General features: G+C 35.5%; 1 protein-coding gene across 6 annotated transcripts in view; it reads left to right on the forward strand.

The window, feature by feature from the left end:
- AKT3 (AKT serine/threonine kinase 3) overlaps positions 1-22,950 on the forward strand; it is a 372,395-nt gene that overhangs the window by 144,842 nt on the left and 204,603 nt on the right. For 5 of the 6 annotated variants that reach the window (XM_033199702.1, XM_033199704.1, XM_033199705.1 and 2 more), the window contains exon 3: positions 12,008-12,133. The exons of the other annotated variant lie outside the window; for it this stretch is intronic. In XM_033199702.1, coding sequence (XP_033055593.1) covers positions 12,008-12,133 — 126 coding nt within the window. The remainder of the gene's footprint in view (positions 1-12,007; positions 12,134-22,950) is intronic. 6 annotated transcript variants of the gene reach the window in all.

Genomic DNA, 22,950 nt, shown 5'->3' on the forward strand with positions numbered 1-22,950 from the left:
CTTTTGTGTAGTCTTACATAGTGTGCATATTAGGTATTCACTAAATCTCTTTTCTTCTTTGATTGGTTTCCTTAGCCTCACTCTGAGATGTTTTATTTAATTAAATGCTTACATAATGCTTGCTGTGAGCAGATGTTGTTCTACATGCTTTACAAACTTTATTTCTCCATTATTATTGTCCCCATTTTCCAGAAGAGGAAGCTGAGACCCAGAGAGATTAAACGGCATTCACTGTCTCACTCACACAACTAGTGAGTGACAGAACTGGCATTTGAACCCAGGCAGTCTGGCTTGAGAGTGTGCGCTCCCAACCACTGTTTGAATCTTAACTCTGTCCTTTACTAGCTTGTGCCAGTGTCTCAGAGCCTCAGTATGGCTAACTGTGAAAAGTGAGAATACTGCAGCACCAGTCTCTCAGTGTTGCTGTGAAGAGGGCTCTGTAAGTGAAGCCTGAACACAGTGCCTGACTGAGGAACTTCGTTTCCTTTTCTTCCTTGTTCTTACCACTTCTTCCTTTCACCACTTAACATGCTATGGCACAAGTCTCAATCAGTACATTATCTAAGGAAAACAAAGGAGGAAAGAGAGGAGTTTTGAAGGGCATGGATTCATCCTCAGAATAGTGAAGCTCTCGGTTTGATGCAGTGTCATTTTACGGTCCATACTACTAGACTTTTAGTAGAGGAAAAACTCATTGGTAAGAGTCTAAGATAAAATCCTATTAGTTTTTATTCTGTAGAGCATTGATGTTAGTATAGGAGTGGGATGGGTGGGTTGAACCACTTGAGAGTTTTTTCAGATGGCACAGGCCACCTCCTGATATGCAAGCACTACAGCCTGCCTTCTCTGCAAACTCCCAGTTACTGCTGTAGTGAGGCATCATTATTGTTATTTGTCATATCCATCAGGTGTGTTCTAACAGAAAAGTGGATTGAGCCACACGAGGTTGTGTTATAGAGAGACTTCTCTGTTTGAGAGAGCTTTTCTGACAGGAGTATAGTCTTTATTTCAAATGATGGTAGATTTATGTAGTCATTGAATTAATGGTTATTGCCCACCTCTGTGGTAGTTGCTTGTGTTATGGACTCACTGCTTCCACATTTGGTATTCACTAAGGTTATTTACTGCAGTGTATATACCATGTATGATATTATATTTAGATAGTGTAAGGTGGTAAAATGGGAATATTTACAATAAGGAAGTTTTAAAGTTTCTGATGAAATTATCTTTTTAAATTGGTCTATATTTATAATAGTTTAAAATTCTGTGACTATACTTTTTGAAAATAGTGCAAGAATGACTTTGTGTTATATCCGGTGTGTGGAACTGGAAACTTTGCTATAATGCAGAAAACAGATTTTTTAAAAAGAAAGCTCTGCTTTCACAACCTACAAGGGTGTAAATGTAAGCAAAATAATAATTTAGCTCACATTTAACCCAGCAGGAAGCTGAGTATAGATTAATTCTCCACAACATATCTACTGCTGTATAAACTACCATCACGGTTTATTCTTCATGAAATTGCCAGGATGCTTTCTGTTGGCTAGTCCGTGGGCATGCTTTGTTCTCTGTGTCTCCACCCAACGCCCCTGTGCCTTCCTTACTCACCTTGCTTTTCTCTTAGAATAAAACTGGGTACTATAACTCTATTAAGATGTTACTGTGTTTAAGAGAATAATATAAAAGCATCACTTTGGTTAAAAAGGTAATGTTTCCTAAAAACAACTAGAACAAAGATTTGATTAACCAATTTACCGAATATCATGAAACACATACCAGAATACTTAAGCATAGATGGTAATTATGCAGTTTTCTGGAAAACAAAAGAAAATTGTAAAGCAGTTAAAAGTACTAAGAAACCAGCCATATTGAGATCTTATAGAAGTTGGCATTCTAACATCTTTTGGTTGGTATGCAATGCATAGGTATTTTTCCCATCATCGCAACAGCTTCAAAGCAAAACATGGACACCAGCTTTCTTTAGGAAGCAGATAGGAAAACTATACTTTATAGTATTGCTTCTTGGACTTTTGGCTAAGATCAAGCGAAAACTATACTTGATGTAAAAATGACAGGTTCATGCATTATGCATTAGAATAAGAATTTCTTGACAATAATATACTTTTCAAAATAATCATGAAGGAACATATGTGGCAAAGCAGAGGAATGTGGGTACATCTGGAAAGCCTTTAAGGCATCTTGGAAGCACAACACAAAAATCACAAAAATTGTAAACACCTTCCATGTGGCCAGTTGCAGTGGCAACACTGACCAGTCCAAGAGCAGACAAACATCTCAATGACCCCGATTTCACCTGGGTGAAATAACCATAAAGAGAAATTCAGGTGTTTACAAATCTGACCGTATTAATCAGTATTATGCAGAAATCAGTGAGAAAGACAAGAATGGGCAATATCTTAAAACCTGAAACGTAAAGATATGTTATTTATTATTCTAGATGAAAGCATCATAACCCTGTTACCATGCTTTTGCTTGTGTTAACATGAGGCTTCAAGGAGGAATGGGTGCAGTGCCTCATCTTGGAATCAACATAGCAGCACATTGAAGAAACCTACGCTGATATTCTTCCCAATCCCTTCCCCACAGTTACACGTCAAACCAACAAATATCATCGACTACCTTTTTCTGAATCCACCTGAGATGCTATTTAGAAATGCCAAAGAATAGGGGCTGTTGCCATCCTCCAGTATGACATTCCGGATCACTAAGACTGGTTAAAGAAATGGGAGAAATTTTCACTTAAAATTTTAGTCAGTCAACTCATCCCTTTTTCTTCTCCACCTCTCACAGCTGCCTACTAGACTTAAAGCTCCACGAGGGCTAGAACTGTGCTTGTATCATTTATTGCTGCCTTCTTAGTGCTTGAATATATTTTGACACTCACTGAGTATTTTTGATTGAATAACTATTCGCCTGTTTTCCTTAAATCTAAGTGAAGATGTTTAAAGTGGCTTTTTTGATCTACGTGCTCTTGAGCAGCAGCACCTTAAAATGAGCGAGCTGGGCAGGGGTTCATAATGCTTAGACACTGCTCAGTTTTCACAGACTATCAGCACACACGCAAAGCTGGTTGATGACAAGCGGCCCAAGACATTGCGTAGACATCAGAGTAGAATTTAACACTCTAAGTTGCTTGAGGGCAAGGAAAGAACGTGTTTCAAGACTCAGTAAAAGATAAATGATAACCTAAAACTTCAGGTTTTCAGGAGTTGGAAAAGCTAATCAATATATATTTAATAAGTACCTATAAAATGCAAAATCACTTTATTTATTTTTATTTTTTATGAGATGGAGTCTCGCTCTTGTCTCCCAGGCAGGAGTGCAGTGGCACGATCTCGGCTCACTACAGTGTCTGCCTCCCGGTTTCAAGCGATTCTCATTACTCAGCCTCTCAAGTAGCTGGGATTACAGGCGCCCGCGACTATGCCCAGCTGATATTTGTATTTTTAGTAGAGGTGGGGTTTCCCCAGGTTGGCCAGGCTGGTCTCGAACTCCCTACCTCAGGTGATCCACCTGCCTCGGCCTCCCAAAGTACTGGGATTACAGGTGTGAGCCACCGTGCCTGACCTACTTTTATTTAAAAAGTTACATTTCATATTGTCCCTGTGCAGTTGAAAACTTACACTAGTTTATTGCAATGTAGATAATAGAAACAAAAATCTTCAGGATTTTTTTTTTTTTTTTTTTTTTTTTTTTTTTTTTGCAGAGTCTCACTGTGTTGGTGAGGTTGGAGTGCAGTGGCGTGATCTTGGCTCACTGCAACCTCTGCTTCCTGGGTTCAAGCGATTCTCCTGCCTCAGCCTCCTCAGTAGCTGGGATTATAAACACTTGCCATCACACCCAGCAAATTTTTGTATTTTTAGTAGAGATGGCCTCGCCATGTTGGCCAGGCTGGTCTCTAACTACTGGCCTCAAGTGATCTGCCTGCCTCAGCCTCCCAAAGTGCTGGGATTACAGGAGTGAGTAACCACGCCTGGCCCATGATTATTTTTAAGATGTCAATAAAATAAGGTTATGATAAGTTGAGTGAGAAGCACATTTCTTTGACTCCCCAAGAGACATGAATAGGCTTCCACTTAGAGCTAATTGTACTCCTCTGTATAAAACTGTAATTGGTAATTTTAAAGACTGCAAATGTTTTATATTTATCATCATGCATTTCTTCAGTAACTATAATGTATTACTGATAAGATAATATCGCATAATTATGGACTATATAGTCAGTATTTTTTGTGCTAATATTATGAAATCCATTAGTAGAAAAGATTTTGCCATATTCTTTTAGGTAGTTCATATGTGAAAATTTGGTGTCTGTCAACAAGCAACTAAATGTTTACTACATTGTGAATTATGAAATTAAATAGATTTTATGCTGAAAATAACATTATATCTGTTTTTGTCTTAGGTAAAAATTGACTTATGAAGACTTTTATTTAAGGAGTATTGCCAAAGATAGTTTCTTAAAGCATGTACATTTGTTTTTACTGAAAACTGCCTTTTTTTGATTTAAAGCTGCTCTTTGAAAATCATAAAATGTTTATATTTTTATGGTATAGTACATTTGTGTGTATCATTTATAAAAATTCAGAAGAATCTGACTTTTGCTCTTTGGGAGACTAGTTTACCCCTCTGTTATCCAAAAGAAGTAAAAGTATTAGCCAAATTAATACTGTGTTTAGATGTTGGGTAACCTCTTCATTTCTTTACATAAGATACATGTTTTATATATCTGACACTAGCCAAAGAGACTTTTTAAAAAATTAATTGTTGCCTCATTTATGTAAATACCTGAATAAGTGCAATCATGATTAGTAGAAAATTTAATGTGTGGTTTGTGGATGGATTATAAATTACATTATAAGTGGTATTAGTATCATTTGATAACAAACAAATCAAATACTTCAAATATGCCAGGTAATGTTCTAAGGGCTTTTACTTTATGTCCTTACAAAAACCCTTTCGGTGGATAAAAACTATGATTTCTGTTTTTTCAGATGGGGACACTGAGATGTAGAGAGGTTAGGTTCGTGCATCTAATAAATGATATGATTAGGATTCAAACCCAAGCTGTGTGACTCCAGAATCCTTTCTCTTAACCATTACATTGTTCTACCTAGAGCATTTTAATGATGAGGTTGAGTGGGAAAGAAACTGAAGGGTAATTTGAGAAGTTTATTGACCTCATATTGATCACGACAATTTGTTGTACCTTTTGTTACACTACATAGCATTTGTTTAAATTAAAATTTATTTTGTTCTGAAAATGTGATCACTTGCTTTTCACATTGACAGTATGGCCAACTTCTTTTTTTTTTTTTTTTGGCATAAATTCTATGACTCGCTCCCTCTGTAAATAATAAAGATTGCGAAAGAGGTTATTTTTTCATTAACATAGGCATTAAGTATAGATGTAATCTATACATTTTTTTCCTCAGAGATGGATAAGGACAAATAATCATACATGATAAAACTATACATTTTTTTTTTCCCTCAGAGATGTATAAGGACAAATAATCATACATGGTAAAAACTTTGTAACTTTGATTGTGATTAAACATGAAAATTAAATATTTAAAATACAGCATTCTGAGGAATGCTTATACTTGTTTTAGCTTTATGATAAAACAGTAACATCTATTCCTGACATACATGTGAGGATGCTCCCACCCTCTTCCTTATGCAGTGATTAGTTTTGAAGCCTGTTACAACAAGTATGAGTGAGCATTGGTATCTTAAAAAGCTAGCACCTGTATCGGAAAATTAGAATTTTTGTTTGCTAAACAACTCTTGATAATTAGGGTCTTGATTTTTTTTTGTATTTTATCTTAGGTAAGAAGCATATTTTTAAAATGGTGATTGTGTTGTTTCTAGTTGAATTCTAAGTGAACTAAATGAATTTCAAATGAATTTTATGGGATTTGTGAAAAACAGTGCTATGGTTCTATAGATTTCTTTTCAATTGGATTGTATCTATATTTGTTTAATTACATCTCAGTGAATCTGCCTGATTGTGTTTTTAGCATAGTCCATGACAGTTGAAGGTAGAGATGAGTATTTCTTCAGTATTCTCAACCAGTACCCAGCTCACCTCACATCTTTCTACCTTTCATGAAGTTAGAATTAGATCTAGGTTCTGGAACACAATGTAGCCTTAAAATGAAATCAAATATTCATCAACATGATCTGTTTGTGAGGTCACAAGGCTGAATTATTTCTTTTTTTTTTTTTTTTTTTGAGGCGGAGTCTCGCTCTGTCGCCCGGACTGGAGTGCAGTGGCCAGATCTCAGCTCACTGCAAGCTCCGTCTCCCGGGTTTACGCCATTCTCCTGCCTCAGCCTCCCGAGTAGCTGGGACTACAGGCGCCCGCCACCTCGCCCAGCTAGTTTTTGTATTTTTAGTAGAGACGGGGTTTCACTGTGTTAGCCAGGATGGTCTCGATCTCCTGACCTCGTGATCCGCCCGTCTCGGCCTCCCAAAGGGCTGGGATTACAGGCTTGAGCCACCGCGCCCGGCCAGGCTGAATTATTTCTGAGAGTCTTTCCATTTGCATGTCTGAACAAATCTAGATATTCCTTAGTCTAGATGAAAGACTATTTGCACATTTTAATCACTGTTTAGTCCAGAGACATACGCTTTTGGCTTCTGCTCTGGCACTTAAGACTTCAGCTTTTAAAAAATCAAGATGTGATTCTCAGTAGAGTGTTGATGAATAATGAAATAAAATCTTTATATATGGACTAATTTAGGTTGAAGATTATTAAGTAAAAATACAGTTTTATGTTATCAGGTGAATGGTAGGAAGTGAACACTGTCAACTTTATTGGTGAGCTCTGGTTTGAATGTATATAATCCATGATAAAGACAATCTATTTGAATATCCTATTCAGATGTTTTAGGTGGAAAGTGAGCATGAATCTAAACTCATACCAGGTCCCATGTCAGGTTGTTATTAAAGACTCAGCCTGGCCGGGTGCGGTGACTCACGCTACCACTTTGGGATGCCGAGGCGGGTGGATCACGAGGTCAAGCGATCGAGACCATCCGCGCCAACATGGTGAAACCTCGTCTCTACTGAAAATACAAAAAATGAGTGGTTTGGTGGTGTGCACCTATAATCTCAGCTACTTGGGAGGCAGAGGCAGGAGAATTGCTTGAACCTGGGAGGCGGAGGTTGCAGTGATCTAAGATCGCACCACTGCACTCCAGCCTGGTGACAGAGCAAGACTCTGTCTAAAAAAAAAAAAGACTAAGCCTGAGTTCCAAAATAATGCAGTATTTTTACTCAGCTGTGCAAATTCAGGATGTTTTCTATGGCCAAAATTTACTTAAAGCCATTGAGATCGTTTGTTTTAACAAACTACAGGGAATACGTTATTAAGTGAAGTAAGAAAGGTGGCAAAGGTCCAGAATCTGAAGTTAATTAGGACTAAGTAAAACCATGAATTCTAGCAAACAGTTTCTTCCACCCTCATAATTCACAAATAGGATTCTGTACCATTTACAGTAGTGATGTGGATTTTCCTCTTTGCATTCAGAAGGTACTAACTGTGAATCTGTACATGTCCTATGCCAAGAACTCAATGAATAAGTAGTAGTTTTTGGCTCTGTTAGCAAGCCATTGGTCATAGTTTTAGGAGCTGTATTTCTTAGGACTGCTGTCACAAATTAATAAAGAGTGCGTGGCATAAAACAACAGAAATTTATTCTGCCACAATTCTGGAGGCCAGAAGTTACAAATCAAGGTGTCAGCAGGTTCACACTCCCTGAGAAGGCTCCAGGGGAGAACCCACTCGTCTTCTCTTCTTGCTTCTGGTGGCTCCAGGTGCTCCTTGGCTTTTGGCCCATAGTTCCAATTTTTGCTTCTGTGGCCACATTCCCCCTTCCTTTTCTCTGTGTGTTCAATTTACTCTCAAAAGGACATTTGTAATTGGATTTAGGGCTTACCCAGGTAATTCTCCAGGGGTAGCCCCTCTTCTCAGAATCCTTAATCGTTAATTACATGTGTTGCCATATAAGATAATACTCATTCTTTTTTTTTTACCATAAGGTAATATTCACAGGTCCTGGTAGGGTATATACATCATTCAGTGGTCCACCATTCAGCTCACTACCAGAAGCCAGTATACCAGAATCCTTGTTGGGAAACATATTTGTTTTGGTATTGATAACAGCATACTTCAACATAGATATAGCTTCCAGCCAAAGAGTGTGAGAAGGAAGTGGAAGCACCCCTTAAGATACATATATATATATAAAGTAGAAGAGGTTGGGTTGAAAGTCTTAACCAGTTGTGACTGCTGTGCTTGCTGAAGGTTTATCTTGACTATCCATTACTATTTAGATGTATATTGGGTGTCCATAGAACAATCTCTTTGGGATACTTGGCACATCATAAATGCTTCTTTTTTGGCAAGACTTTCCATTATAACCAGGTTGTGTTTTAAATTAGTTGAAACCTATGAACCATAAACATAAAAGTACGATGCAATTTGGGTTTAATGCATCATGTGTAAACTTAGATGCAAATTCTGTGTTTAAAATATAAGATTGACTTTTAGCAGTCCGTCTTAAAAGGATTGGTGGCAGGGAGGGTACTTTGTTCTGGGTACTTAGCCTCATAAAAGCTAGGACTTTCTGTCCATATTTTAGAACAACCTGACAACACGTGCCTTATCTGAACTCTCACTGCCTCAACTTCTGAGCTACAGACGAAGTGTTCGGTTCCTTTTTGAACAGTTAGGCACCTGAAAGCTGGTATAATACTTGAATTAAGCTTGAATTAAGCTCTATTAAGTTGTCTTTTTTTTTTTTTTTTGGTCCAGCCTCTGTAACAAATTAATAATGAATGCATTCTAAGCATCTTCTCAGAAAGTTCGTTCGTATTATAGATGCAAAATGACAAGAAAATAGATTCAGGAGTCTTCATTGAAAGTTTGAGGTCTGCTTCTGGCTTAGTGTGACAGTATAATTGTTGATTAACTGACTCAATTTAAAATTATTTGAAAGTTTGTGAGAAATAATACTTTTTTTAAGCAAGAAGGAAAATCTTTACCTTTAAATTTTTTTTCTATGTGAGTGAGTATATCACTGTCTTGGCATAGTGTATTATGTTTAAAGGATGCATAATACATTTATTTGTAAATAGCTTTTTGGCAACCAGAAGTCCTGCTATAGATCACAGAAAATATTTTAAAAATTAAAAAATTGGCCTAATAAAAACGATATAAGATTTATATAATGATGTTTTTGTGTTTTTCATCCGAGGATGTACATAGAGGAAAATTATGCTTAGAATTGAAAATTTGATTTCTTTTAATTTTACATTTCTTGAATAAGTGTATTCAGTACTATTTTAAAATAAGAATAAATGGTGTTATTCCATGTTTTATATTTTTCAAATGGATTTGTTTCATTTTTCTTTGGTATAATTATTAAACTATTGTTATTTACCTTGACAGAGTTAAAGCATATTGTACCAGTATACATCTCTTGTTGCTGTACAGCATTTGAAGTCTAAATATGTCATTAATTGGAGAATTAATACCTAATGATTTTGAATTTTATAGGGAATAAATGGAAAAATAAGAGCAATTAGGAATTATTTTATTTTTCAACATGGGAATTGTGTATTAGGCATTCTAGTTTTATAAATTTGGCTTATTAAGTCATGTGCTTATTAATATTAGGGCCATATTTTTTCAGTAAAATGAAGAGGGGCATCACTTTTTTTTCTTTTTTCTTTAAATTTCTTTTTTGCCCTTACCTACTTATGTGGAAGACACTGATCTACATATCCTCTATTTATTCTTTTGTTTAATAAATCATGGGTGAGCATTAAGTGGTAGGTACCAGCTTGGGCATGTGGAGAATTATCACTGCAAGGAAAACAACTGACAGTATATGCTGTCACTGATGGAAATTGAGCTTTTAAGCAAAGATTAAATTTAGGAAAATAGATCTGTTGTCATGAGCTTGTCAGCTTTCCAATGTTTACTTTTTTCATGAGACTGGTATTGATAACAAATGTGATTGTATAATGAAATGTGTCAACATTAGGAAGATCAGCATAGCACAATAAGCCAGTGTTTTCTATGTGACCAATGCATAATGTTATACAATTATATACAGTGTTACAGATTCATTCAAAGTCCGATATAGATCAATGGATTTTCACATAACAGTACAGAAAGTTCATTGATAAAGTTTCAAATTCTACATTGCAACTAACCTTTTAGAAACTATCCCTTGTTGAATTCTGGTGTAGTATCAAAGAGTGATATCCATAGCTATCTGAATATTTTTCCCTTTTTCAGCTTCATATCTGTTTGAACCAGATTTTTCCCCCTAAATTTAAACCAAAACAACATACTGCAACAGTTTGAAGGCATGAACAGTTAAGAAAATTCAGCTGTCTTCTATTAAGCCAGACATTAAATCGATTTGTAAAAATGGAAAGCAGTGCCAGTCTTTGCGTTTTTCTTTTTTTTTTTTTAGAAAATAGTTATTTTTTATAAAAATGTATTATTTGTTATATGTAATACATTTATTTTCAAATGAAGTAAAAATTTGTAAAATATTTTCAATTTCAAATACAGTAAACATAGATAAAAATCTACAAAATTTGTTGGTGCTGTAAGTAATATTTAAGGGTATAAAGAGGTTCTAAGATAAGAAGTTTAAGAATTGCTGATTGAGAGGAATGATTCCACATCTGAAATACATGTTGGGGTGAGAGTGCCCTTTATAGTAAAATATTTGGATTACACTTTATGGTAAGAGACTGCACTTTACAGTAAGTAGTAAGGAGTCACAGGATATTTTGAGCAGAAAAGTGATAAAGTGGTACACACAAGATTAATCTGGAGGTGATAGATACATTAGGATGGAAGTGGGGAATGAGTGGAGTGGGGAAAAACAGTTTTAACAGAAGGGTAGATATAACATATTAAGGGTTCAATTAGATTGGGCTCAATCAGAGAGACTTTTGATGGCAGTATTGACCTGTGATGAGGGGAACCGTCAGATGTTGGGTTTGAGTTTGGGTCACAGGAAGAAGCTGATTTATCGGGAAAATTGAACTGTCTTCAATTTTTTTGTAATTCTTTGCCTAAGCATTTGAGATTTAATCAGCAGGTAGAAATAACCAGTAGAGAACCGAATCAATACCAGATAGCCTTCTAGCTCTTGTAGCATCATGGAGCACCTCTGTTGCTTAAAATTAGAAGTTGTCCTTTAGTAGGTAAGCAAATGGTAGTGTGGTTGCTAAAAATGTGTATTTTGGTGGCTAGGTGGTACCTTATATTAAGTTCTAATAAAGTATACATTTATTGACTATTATGTACTTGACACTGTACCATATATTAATAGTTATTATGTTTGTGTATGTGTGAGTTTGCATATCGTTTAAAGCCCTGTTAACCCATGTTCTTTCGTTTTCTTAAGTACAGCATTGCAAAAAGGTTATTTTTCTATGAAGAACAATAAAATTTTGCTTAAATAAGTTATAGTCAAGATTTATTAATGAAAATAGACTTCTTTCTTTCTTTTTTGAAAAAAAGGCACAATTAGTGGAAGAGAAACATCTATTTCTTGCCCCTCTTATGATAAGTGTTTTTAATGGAAATTCATTGATATTGTGTGGATGATTTACCAAGGCTTTGTAAAGCAGCTGAAAATACACTCTGACAACCATCTGATAAAATGAAAAACTGAACAAAATGTGTACTCAGATGATTCTCTGAAGGAATAATGGTGCAAATGAATTATCAAAGTGTGAAATCATTAAAAACAAAGCATGTTTGGGTTTTTATTGAATCTTAATTGTAGGCTTATGTATTTTCTTTTGTAAGCTAAGTTAAAAGAAAATTGCGTAACTAAATTTTTGGAGGCCAGTGTTGTAGGACATATATTGTACCATAATTTATTTTTTGCATAAAAGCTGCTGTTCATTTTTTTCAGCATTAACATGCGTGCTTTCCTCATGTAGGAGAATATATAAAAAACTGGAGGCCAAGATATTTCCTTTTGAAGACAGATGGCTCATTCATAGGATATAAAGAGAAACCTCAAGATGTGGATTTACCTTATCCCCTCAACAACTTTTCAGTGGCAAGTAAGTTAATTATAATTGTTGATTCACCTTGTATTTATTTATTTTTATGATTTTATGTGTCAAATATCTTAAGATATATGAGAAACCTGTGAAAAAGTTTGGGTTTATATTTAATAGAGAAATTTTCAGCTTTGATAGAATTTCAATTCCTTACCATAGAGGTTATCGATAATATTTGGTCTTATGCAATGCAGTAGAATTTAATATTTTTATGTAGAACTTGAATGTGATAAATATAATTCCCCAAATATATACTTCAAGTTTTTCTTTATAAAATAAAAACAAGGACCTTTGAACTTGGTTGTTAGATTTAGCATGGTTATAAGATGTTGTGGTACTTAATGCATTTTAATCAGTTTCCTGTCATAATCTTAGCTCTTTTGATTGTGTGATGAGAAACAGGTGATTTATGTTAGAAATCATCTTCTGGGTAGATTTTATGTTCGTACATTTTTCTTCCTTACAAATATCTAGCAAAAATGTTTAAAACTTACTTAGAAATTTTGTATTTGCATGAACATAGCACAAAATAAACTGAAACATGACAATGATGATAATGACAATGATTATTATTGTTATGTTATTACCAGGCTCTTCTGACTTTTCAAATTTACTAATTAATCAATGAGAGAATCTTTCTTTGTTAAAGTGTTATTTGTTAAAGTGTTAAAGTGTTAAAACACTGTTAAAGTGTTTTAAATTACGTTAAGTTAAATAAACTTATGTTAAGATCTGGCTAGTCTGTATTAATAAGCTAAAATCTTTACTGAGATAATATCCTTAATTTTGATTTTGGTTATATGTTATCTATTAGCCACATTTGGGGAAAAAAAGATACAAGGGATATTTGAAGCTAAAAAATGCAATAATATAACAAAAAATTCAAGAAGATAAGTCTTTGAATATTACAAATATTTTTATTTGTATTATTATTTTACCATTATAAAAGCCCTGATCTTTTTTTACTCCTATTGTTTTATTCAGGTTAGCCCTTGTTAGTGGGTTAGAATGGCTACTGTTTTTTTTTGTTGTTGTTGTTTTTTTAAGAAAAAGATGAAACAATAAACCAAAGGGTTAAAAGATTTGTGAAGTCATTTGAACGATATGGATACTAACTTAAAAAAAAAAAACAGCCTTTCTCTGTTTATATCAGTGGATTCTTATATAGATATTTTTTTAAATGAGATCACTGTGAAGTATATGTGTTAAGAAAAACATCTTCTTTTCCACCAAAATGCTCATTAGATAATAATGGCTTTCTTTCAATAGAAAATTATTTTTTAAACCCTGTTGTCAACTGAAATAATATATTGTATTTTGTATTGACTTAAGAACACATTTTCATTTTAAAGACTTTTTGGGTGAGTATTTGCTTTAAAGTGATAGAAATTAGCTTTTAGAACATAAGCAGCATATATTATCTCAATGCCCTACCTAAAGCCAGTGTAGCTTTTTAGTTGATCTATTTTACTAGCAAATGTTATTGGTTTTTCTGAAATAATTTATGAAAGTACAGAATTCTTGTATCTGCTGATCAAAATGCAGCATTTTTTGACCTTATGAAATTTCACACCCCAACGAGTTTTAAAGACATACTGTATGTCACAGTCTGCCAACATCTGCTCCAACACTTCCACTGGCAGAGGCTGAAATAAATGCTGCACTCTTGGGGAAGGATCCTATTTAGTGACTGACAGTCAGCTTATTTATCCACGAGATAAATATTATTTGACATCTGTAATCTTGTATAATCAAGTAGCTGTAGGTAGTTGACTCAAACTAACAAGTCAGTTGTAGGTCAGCTCCTTAGTTTTCAAAAGTATTAGTAACATGGATGTTACACTAAATAAATTTTTAAAAATTGATTATCACTAACGCTTGACTTACTGCAGTCTTAAATTCTGTAAATAACAATTAACGTGAGGAAGTAATGGGTCTACCGAAATGGGTACTAGTTGAAGAAGTTCAAATTCCAACCTGGCCTTAAGCTACACATAATAGGACCTTGGGCAGGTTATTCTCTGAAACTTTGATCTTTATTTAGTTTCTTCATCAGCATGTTAGAAACATTTGGATTCAGTGGATTTGTAAGGCCCTTTTTGTCCCTGACATTCTGTGATTCTCTGAGGTGGACTTTGAGCAGGTCCCTGAAGAGTGAGTAGGAGTTAAGCAAATTAAAACAGAGAAGAAGGATATTCCAGGCAGAGGGCAATGAAGAATGTCTTTATGAGGAATTAAGGAAAGAACAGTTGGAGCAAGAGAGGGTTACTTCACTGTTGCTTTTCCCTTTGCCCTAGCTAGCCCCCTTTAGTACATTTTTAAAAAGATAATTTTACAAGGTATTTCTAAGATATGTTGGGAAATGTTTTTTTATATATATACACACGTATATATACATATATGTATATACATATATACATATGTATCCCTTTGCTAGCTACAATTCGAGTCCCTTGTTTTTCTGATAATTACAGATTTTATTTCATATTTAATCAATATGGGTTTTAATGAAATTTTACAAAAATAGGCTTTTTATCTATATGGAAGAAACAGTATGAGAGCTGTAAGGGGCTTGAGAACTTTCAATCTTAATTAAATTTTGAATTGCTTCCCTCCTGATTTAAGTTTTTCAAAAAGCTAGTCTTATACTCATTGTTTTCACTTCATATCTCACTGCAGTCTAGCTTCCTCCCTTACTCACTTGATTGAAACTACTTATAATAAATTATTGAGTGACCAGTTAATTGCTAATGGAGGGGAAAAGAAATACTTTTCTTCCCATTTTAGGTTCATGGCTGAGGCTCCTATAACAAAAGGAAGATTAACACGAGAATAACACAAAATTTAAGTAATAAAACTTTTATGTGACAATGCAGCCTTTGGAATTGAAGACCCAAACAAACACACATAAACGGTTTTTTTTTTTTTTTTTTTAAGATAGTCTCACTCTGTCGCCCAGGGCCTCCCAAGTAGCTGGGATTACAGGTGCACACCACCATGCCTGGCTAATTTTTGTATTTTTTTTTTTTTTTAGTAGAGATGGGGTTTCACCATATTGGCCAGGCTGGTCTCAAACTCCTGACCTCAGGTAATCCACCTGTCTCAGCTTCCCAAAGTGCTGGAATTACAGGAGTGAGCCACCATGCCTGGCCAAACTTGGGTATTTTTATGCTTAGGGTTGATGAAGAGGTGGATAGTCACAGGGACTAAGGCATTATAATGGTAATAAACTGAAGGGAACTTAGTAAGTCTTGTTTGTCAGATTCTTTTCTCTGTCCCTGTTTCTTCAGAAATAAGGATATTCCTTTCCTCTGGGTATAGGGTGGATATCTCTCATATGGGGATCTTATGACGTATTTCAGGGGAAGGTAAAAAAATTATTGCCAAGTTTTATGACCTGTCTCAGGTGAGAAGGATGAGAGGAGGGTAAGAATGACCTTCCTGCTTTTGCTGTTTTCTCAAATGCTAAGGTGCTGTCTTTTGGGAGATCATGTCATGAACCCTGTCAGTAAATCTAGTAGACATTTTTCAGTTCTTATTTTTCCTGGATTTGTATCTGGGCTGCATTTTATACTGTTGATATACATCTCCTTCTTGGAGTGACTACTCTCACCACTGTGTTCTGGGGTATACCTCTCTCCTGTTCCCCCCACCCCTTAGGCTAACGCACAATTCTGGTATTTAACAGGGTTCTGGTGGAAGACCCTTCACACTTTGTACCTTCCCTTGCGCGGACACCTTGACTTTTGGGATTTCAGTTACAACCTTCTCTGCAGCTTACTCCCACACTTAAATTTCTAGGCTGGGCCTCTCTCCTGAGCATTAGGTTACTCTGTTCAGTTGGCTGTTGGACATCTATACCTAGATATTTTTTGACCGGGTGTGTCCTAAGCTAAACTCAAGATAGTTTTTTCTGTTTCTTCCTTTATACTCAGTATCTGAGTTCTGTCTTTGCCTGATCAAAAACATGGTTTTCTTCTTCACATCTTTACCCCACTCCCAATCCATTTCTAGTCCTGCTGATTTTGCATATTTCTTGAACCTATTATCCTTTTCTGTAATCACCCCAGAATGAGGCCTCGTCATATCTGCTGTAGATTCTTAACTAGCTTCTCTATTTCTAGTTTGTACCACTCATACTCTTTCTTCACATGGGTGTCAAAGTGATCTTTGTAAAATTATATCATAACTATGCCATTCCCCTGTGAAAGCCCTGCCTTGGATCATCATTGCCTACTGGATAAAGTTAAGCTTCCTTAATGCATCATAGATCTCTTCAATCTGGCCTCTACTTTCAACTCTTGCAACATCTCTCTTCTGCTCTACAATCATGTATCAACAATACTGAACTGTTTATAATTCCCTTTACAACCTATGCTGCTTTTCCACTCTGAGGTTTTGTTTATGCTGTTCCCTTTGATTGGAATGTCCTTTGGTCCTCTGTTTGCCTGGATAATTTTCTGTCTTCTAAGACTTAATTCAGATTTTAATTCCCGTCCCTATTCCTTGCTAAATTACTCCTCTCTGCCCTTTTAAAATCTATTGTCTTCTGTTGTTAACACGTTGTTTCTTGGTTATCTTGTTCCTGTGCATGTCTCATTCACTGACCAGCAAGTTATTTTAGGGGAAAGAACTTAGTCTTATTTATCTCATATCTCCTAGTGCCTATATTTTATGACTTAATAACTGTTTTTAAGTGAATGTCTGAAACATCTAGTCCAGATTTCTCCTTTTTTAGGTGAGAAAAATGAAGCCTTTAGAAATTTAGTGATCTTTTTAAGGTTGCCTTACTAGGTAGGGGTAGTTAAGTATCAAGAATAAAACTCACATGTCTTGACTATCATTTAAATATTACTCCCCTCCCCCACCCCCATATTATGACATTTTCCGTAGATTTACAGTGATGAGACCTGATTTTGGGCCCCATTTTCAACACTGAAATTACTAGGTATCTGGGCATGGAGAATGGAAACTCCACAAGCCCTACAGAATGTGGATAGCAGTATTTGATGTTCATCCTTCTTTGGGTGGATCACATATGAACTATTCATGTGTAGCTGCCAATGTAATGCTACAGAAATGTAAGTAAAAACAAGGGTTTGCAAGCATAGTACATCTCTAATCAAAATTATTGTTTGATGGATTTCTGATGATTGCAGATTGAGATAATCTATACACAAGAAACATGCACTTTAAAAGATAATATAGGATACATACATTGTCTCAGGGCTGCATTTTATTTTACTTTGAGTAAAACAGTTTGTCTATCCAGGAGTCATGGTCTTGCTAACATTTTGACAATTTATATGAACTTCTCTTGAGTTTACTAGCTTGCTCAGTGCCAAAGTGGGAATAGTTCCCACATGGAGGACATGTGCATTTGCCCGTATGTCTGGGGCTTATGCTACTTCTGATGAATTCCTTCTTACTCTCTGTGGTGGGATGGGAGAAGTGCCAGCCTGTGTCGTAAGAAGCCTCTCCTAGAGTTCTGCCTTATTCTGTGCTGCAAATATTGCCCCATCCTGACAATATTCTTTTCTTCTCTGAAACCTTTCTTCAGTCCCTTCTTAAAATACAGGTCATTCTGCATTTGTAAGCCCAATTTTAAAAGATGAAATGAAGTATTTACTTTTTTTCTTTCTTCTTTAACTTTGTTTTTTTTAAGACAAGATCTCGCTCTATCACTCAGGCTGGAGTACAGTGGCACAATTACAGCTCTCTCTAGCCTGAATCTCCCAAGCTTAAGTGATCTCTCACCTCAGCCTCCTGAGTAGTGGGGACTACAGCTGCGTGCCACCTCACCTGGCCAGTTTTTTATAGAGACAGGGTTTCACCATTTTGTTCAGGCTGGTCTTGAACTCCTGGGCTCATCAAATGATCCACACCTTGGCCTCCCAAAGTGCTAGGATTATAGGCGTGAGCCACTGTGCATGACCAAAATATTTACTCTCTAACCTACTTTTCTCTCTTTGAAAGTAAGGAATTTATGGGACTTAAACCTACTAACGAACATCTTTATCTCATCCCAGCTACTTGGGTGGCTAAGGTGGGAGGATCATTTGAGACCGGCCTGGGCAACATAGAGAGACCCTGTGCCTTTACAAAAAAAAAATCTTTAAATATTATTTACAGAGATTTTAAATATGTAGAAAAGTCAGTTGATTCCTATTAATGCTTCTAATACATGGGGATACAGAAAAAACTTATGACTTGATTCTTAGTCTTGTGTAACAGATTATACAACCTAGAATAGTAACCTTGTAATTCTAGAAAAGCTGTAAGCTATGTAAGTGTATACTATATAAATGTACATGAATTATGAGAGATCAGAATAATTCACTTTTGAAGTGTTGATTGATCATTATACCCATACCTGATAGTGAAAGGAGTATATAATAAAATTTTTATATGTGAGAATTTGTCATTGACTATGGAAGACATTCACATAGAACATATAGCAATGGGAGGAAAAATGGGATTAATTGCCAAAATGAATTCTGTGGAAAGTAGCTGCCATAGAAGTTGAGAGAAGCAATAGGTAAGTGTTAGTGAGGGTGACTAAGAATATACTCATGAGATGGGGTTGACATGAGCCCTGAAGAAGAGGATTTGATTATGTTTTTGGAAGACAGAGGACATTCTCAGTGAGGTTAACAACAAAAGGAAACAAATGAAGGCAAGTATTAAGGAGTGCTTGTTTTGTGAATAGTATAGGCAATATCCTAGATGGATGGAGAATTTATGTTGGAGGGAAATAAAAGCTCAGGTTAGAGAGTTAGTAATCAGATTATGGAAAGTCTTGAATTTCAATGTGATGAAATTTTTGAACATCTGGTTTCCAGATCAGTATTCTTTTTTTTTTTTTAAAAGGACCTATCTGGTTATAGTGTGCAGTGGAGGGGATACATCCTTAAACAAACAGGCCGTGAGTCAATCAGCAAGATACTATTTAGTCCTCATCCTTTTCAGTCTCTCTGCTACCATCCTAGCTCAGTTCTTCATCACTTCCTTTCTGGATTATGTTAAGTCTCCTAATCAAGCTCTTACCTTCAAATATTATCTTTTCTGGAATATTTGGAAGCAATACATAGGATAGATTCATCTCCAAAAAAAGTTCCTTTGCAAATACCATTCTCTTTGCTTAGAAAAATTTCAGATGTTCTCCATTTTTGACAAGGAGAAGCTGAATTATTTTTTAATATATATCCGCAATTAAACACTTGCCCGAATAATAACTATGTTTATACCTTGTATCTTTTCATTCTTCTTTTTCTGTTACTTTTTAATGTTCTATACATTTTCTTCTTGACATACATTGCTATATTCTAGTCCGGTTTAATTACATACAAAATTCCTAACCCTGTGTTTTTTAATGATTTTTAGATCATTTAATCATTTGATTTGGTGCTTTCTTTTTTTTCTTGATTTACTTTATTTAAAAAACATTTTTAATTGATACGTATTAGATGTACATATTTTCAGGTACATGTGATTATTTGATATATTCATATAATGAAATCAAGGTAATTGATAAATCTATCACCTTAGATACTTGTTTTTTCTTTATGCTATCACATTGTTAGACAAATGGAAAGTTATGTCTGTTAACAGGTGTATCCCACTGTAAGGAATAGTTGCCTTATCTTAAAAAGTGAATTACCGTAAATGTAATCAAATTTTGCTTTCTCGCTTCTATTTTCATAGGTGGGGTTATGTTCACATATTTGCAGAATTTAACCTTAAACCAAGTTTAGAATTGGGAATGGAGAAAACCTTTGTAAAAATTATTTTAAAATGAGATCATTTTTAAGAAAATTATAATGTAACAATGTCACATATTTCCTTCAGGCTCCAATTCAAATCATACTCCAATTTGAAGAGAACAAAAATTCAACAAAATGTTCATTCTTTCATACTTTTTCCTTACATTACACAACAAATGTGGAAAGAAAAAAAAAAAACAGAAAAAGTGTATCCCATCTTAATGGAAATGACTGCGGCAGTCAGGAGTTTCAAATCCAGCTGCTAGGGGTGAAAGCAATGCTCTGCATCTCTGAAAGATTTCATCAGTATTAAGTCCTTTATAATCATAACTTTTTGTGTGTATCATCTGAGTTTCTTATTAAATAATCTCACTATTTTAATAGTTCCTTCCTTATAACACTACAGGTGACGTGATCAGATTTCTGTTTTAGAGCCTGCTTCCTCTTCTCTGGTAGCTTCCATGATCTCCCAGCCCTTTCCTGATTTGTATTCCCAAGCTAATCTTTTTAGTTACAGTCTTTACTTGCTGAACCTCTTTCATCAGAATATAAGAATAAATGTGGGGGCTTATTTAGAATCAAAGGGAATGGTAAACTTGTAGAAGACAGTGACCATGTGTACTCATTTTAAGAAAGTCCCACAGCATTTATTATAATATCTGGTATACTGGAACATCATTGGATTCGTAGTCAGAAGACCTGACTTTGGGACTTGGTTCTGTTGCTTTACTAGCTATGTGATCTTGGGCAAATCACATAACTTCTCTAATTTTTATTTTGCTCATCTTTGAACAATGGAGCTAATAATACCTTCTTTACAGGCTTACAGTGAGGAGCAAGTGAGGTCATATAGCCGGGTGGTGTGGCTCATGCCTGTAATCCTAGAACTTTGGGAGGCTGAGGTAGGTGGATCACTTGAGGTCAGGAGTTTGAGACCAGCCTGGCCAACATGATGAAACCCCCGTCTCTACTAAAAATAAAAAAATTAGCCGGACTTGGTGGGGCACGCCTACAGTCCCAGCTACTGGGCTGAAGCAGGAGAATTGCTTGAACCCGGGAAGTAGAAGTTGCAGTGAGCCAAGACCGTGCCACTGTACCCCAGCCTTGGCGACAGAACAAGACTTTGACTCAAAAAATATATATATATATTTGAAAACAATTTGTACATTGTAAAATGCTATCCAAATAGTATTAACATAAGATAGAAGGTAGTTAGTAATGTTTGCTGAATTAACTGGCAGTCGTTCTTCCTTCTTTAGCTAAATTACATTGGAGTGAGGAGGAAACCACTTTACTGAGCTTTCTTTAAAGAGTCTTAAAGGTTTTAGAGAACTTGGTTACAACAATCTCTTGCAGTTGAGGCCAAATGCTATTGTTTGGTTGGAGGAAAATTTCTAGTTTCATTTAATGCCTAGGACTTTGATTAGTCAGGGCTATTCTTTCTTACGACTAAACAAAGTGAAGTACATTCCCAAATCCTGCTCACGGCCTTCTTCTGACCAAAAAAGAAGATGTCACTATGGCTAAAGAAGTAACACCTAATTCTGTGAAGAAAGTCAATGGTAGCTTGATGGGGATAGCATTGAACCTATAAATTACTTTGGGCAGTATGGCCGTTTTCACGATATTGATTCTTCCTATCCATGAGCATGGAATGTTTTTCCATTTGTTTGTGTCCTCTCTTATTTCCTTGGGCAGTGGTTTGTAGTTCTCCGTGAAGAGGTCCTTCACATCCCTTGTAAATTATATTCCTAGGTATTTTGTTCTCTCTGTAGCAATTATGAATGGGAGTTCACTCATGATTTGGCTCTCTGTTTGTCTGTTACTGGTGTATAGGAATGTTTATGATTTTTGCACATTGATTTTGTATCCTGAGACTTTGCTGAAGTTACTTATCAGCTTAAGGAGATTTGGGGCTGAGATGATGGGGTTTTCTGAATATACAATCATGTCATCTGCAAACAGAGATAATTTGACTTCCTCTCTTCCTATTTGAATACCCTTTATTTCTTTATCTTTCCCGATTGCCCTAGCCAGAACTTCCAATACTATGTTGAATAGGAGTGGTGAGAGAGGGCATCCTTGTCGTGTGCTGGTTTTCAAAGGAAATGCAAGAAAGAGCCCATATAGCCAAAGCAATCCTAAGTGAAAAGAACAAAGCTGGAGGCATCATGCTACCTGACTTCAAACTATACTACAAGGTTACAGTAACCAAAACAGCATGACAGAGGTATAGACCAATGGAACAGAACAGAGGCCTCAGAAATAACACCACACATCTACAGCCATCTGATCTTTGACAAACCTGACAAAAGCAAGCAATGGGGAAAGGACTGTCTATTTAATAAATGGTGTTGAGAAAACTGGCTAGCCATATGCAGAAAACTGAAACTGGACCCCTTCCTTACACTTTATACAAAAATTAACTCAAGATGGATTAAAGACTTAAACATGAGACCAAAAAACCATAAAAACCCTAAAACTGTAAAACCATAAAAACCCTGGAAGAAAACCTAGGCAATATCATTCAGGACATAGGCATGGGCAAATAATTCATGTCTAGAACACCAAAAGCAATGGCAACAAAAACCACAATTCACAAATGGGATTTAATTAAACTAAAAAGCTTCTGCACAGCAAAAGAAGCTATCATTAGAGTGAACAGGCAGCCTACAGAATGGGAGAAAATTTTTGCAATCTATCCATCTGTCAAAGGGCTAATATCCAGAATCTACAAGGAACTTAAACAATTTTACAAGAAGAAAACAACCTCATCAAAAAGTGGACAAAGGATATGAACAGACACTACTCAAAAGAAGACATTTATGTGGCCAACCAACATATGAACAAAAACTCATCATCACTGATCATTAGAGAAATGCAAATCAAAACACAATGAGATACCATCTCATGCCAGTTAGAATGGTGATCATTAAAAAGTCAGGAAACAACAGATGCTGGAGAGGATGTGGAGAAATAGAAATGCTTTTACACTGTTGGTGAAAGTGTAAATTAGTTCAACCATTGTGGAAGACAATGCAGCGATTCCTCAAG

The sequence above is a fragment of the Trachypithecus francoisi genome, unplaced genomic scaffold (genome assembly GCF_009764315.1).
Source record: "Trachypithecus francoisi isolate TF-2019V2 unplaced genomic scaffold, Tfra_2.0 Lachesis_group5, whole genome shotgun sequence".
NCBI lineage: Eukaryota > Metazoa > Chordata > Mammalia > Primates > Cercopithecidae > Trachypithecus > Trachypithecus francoisi.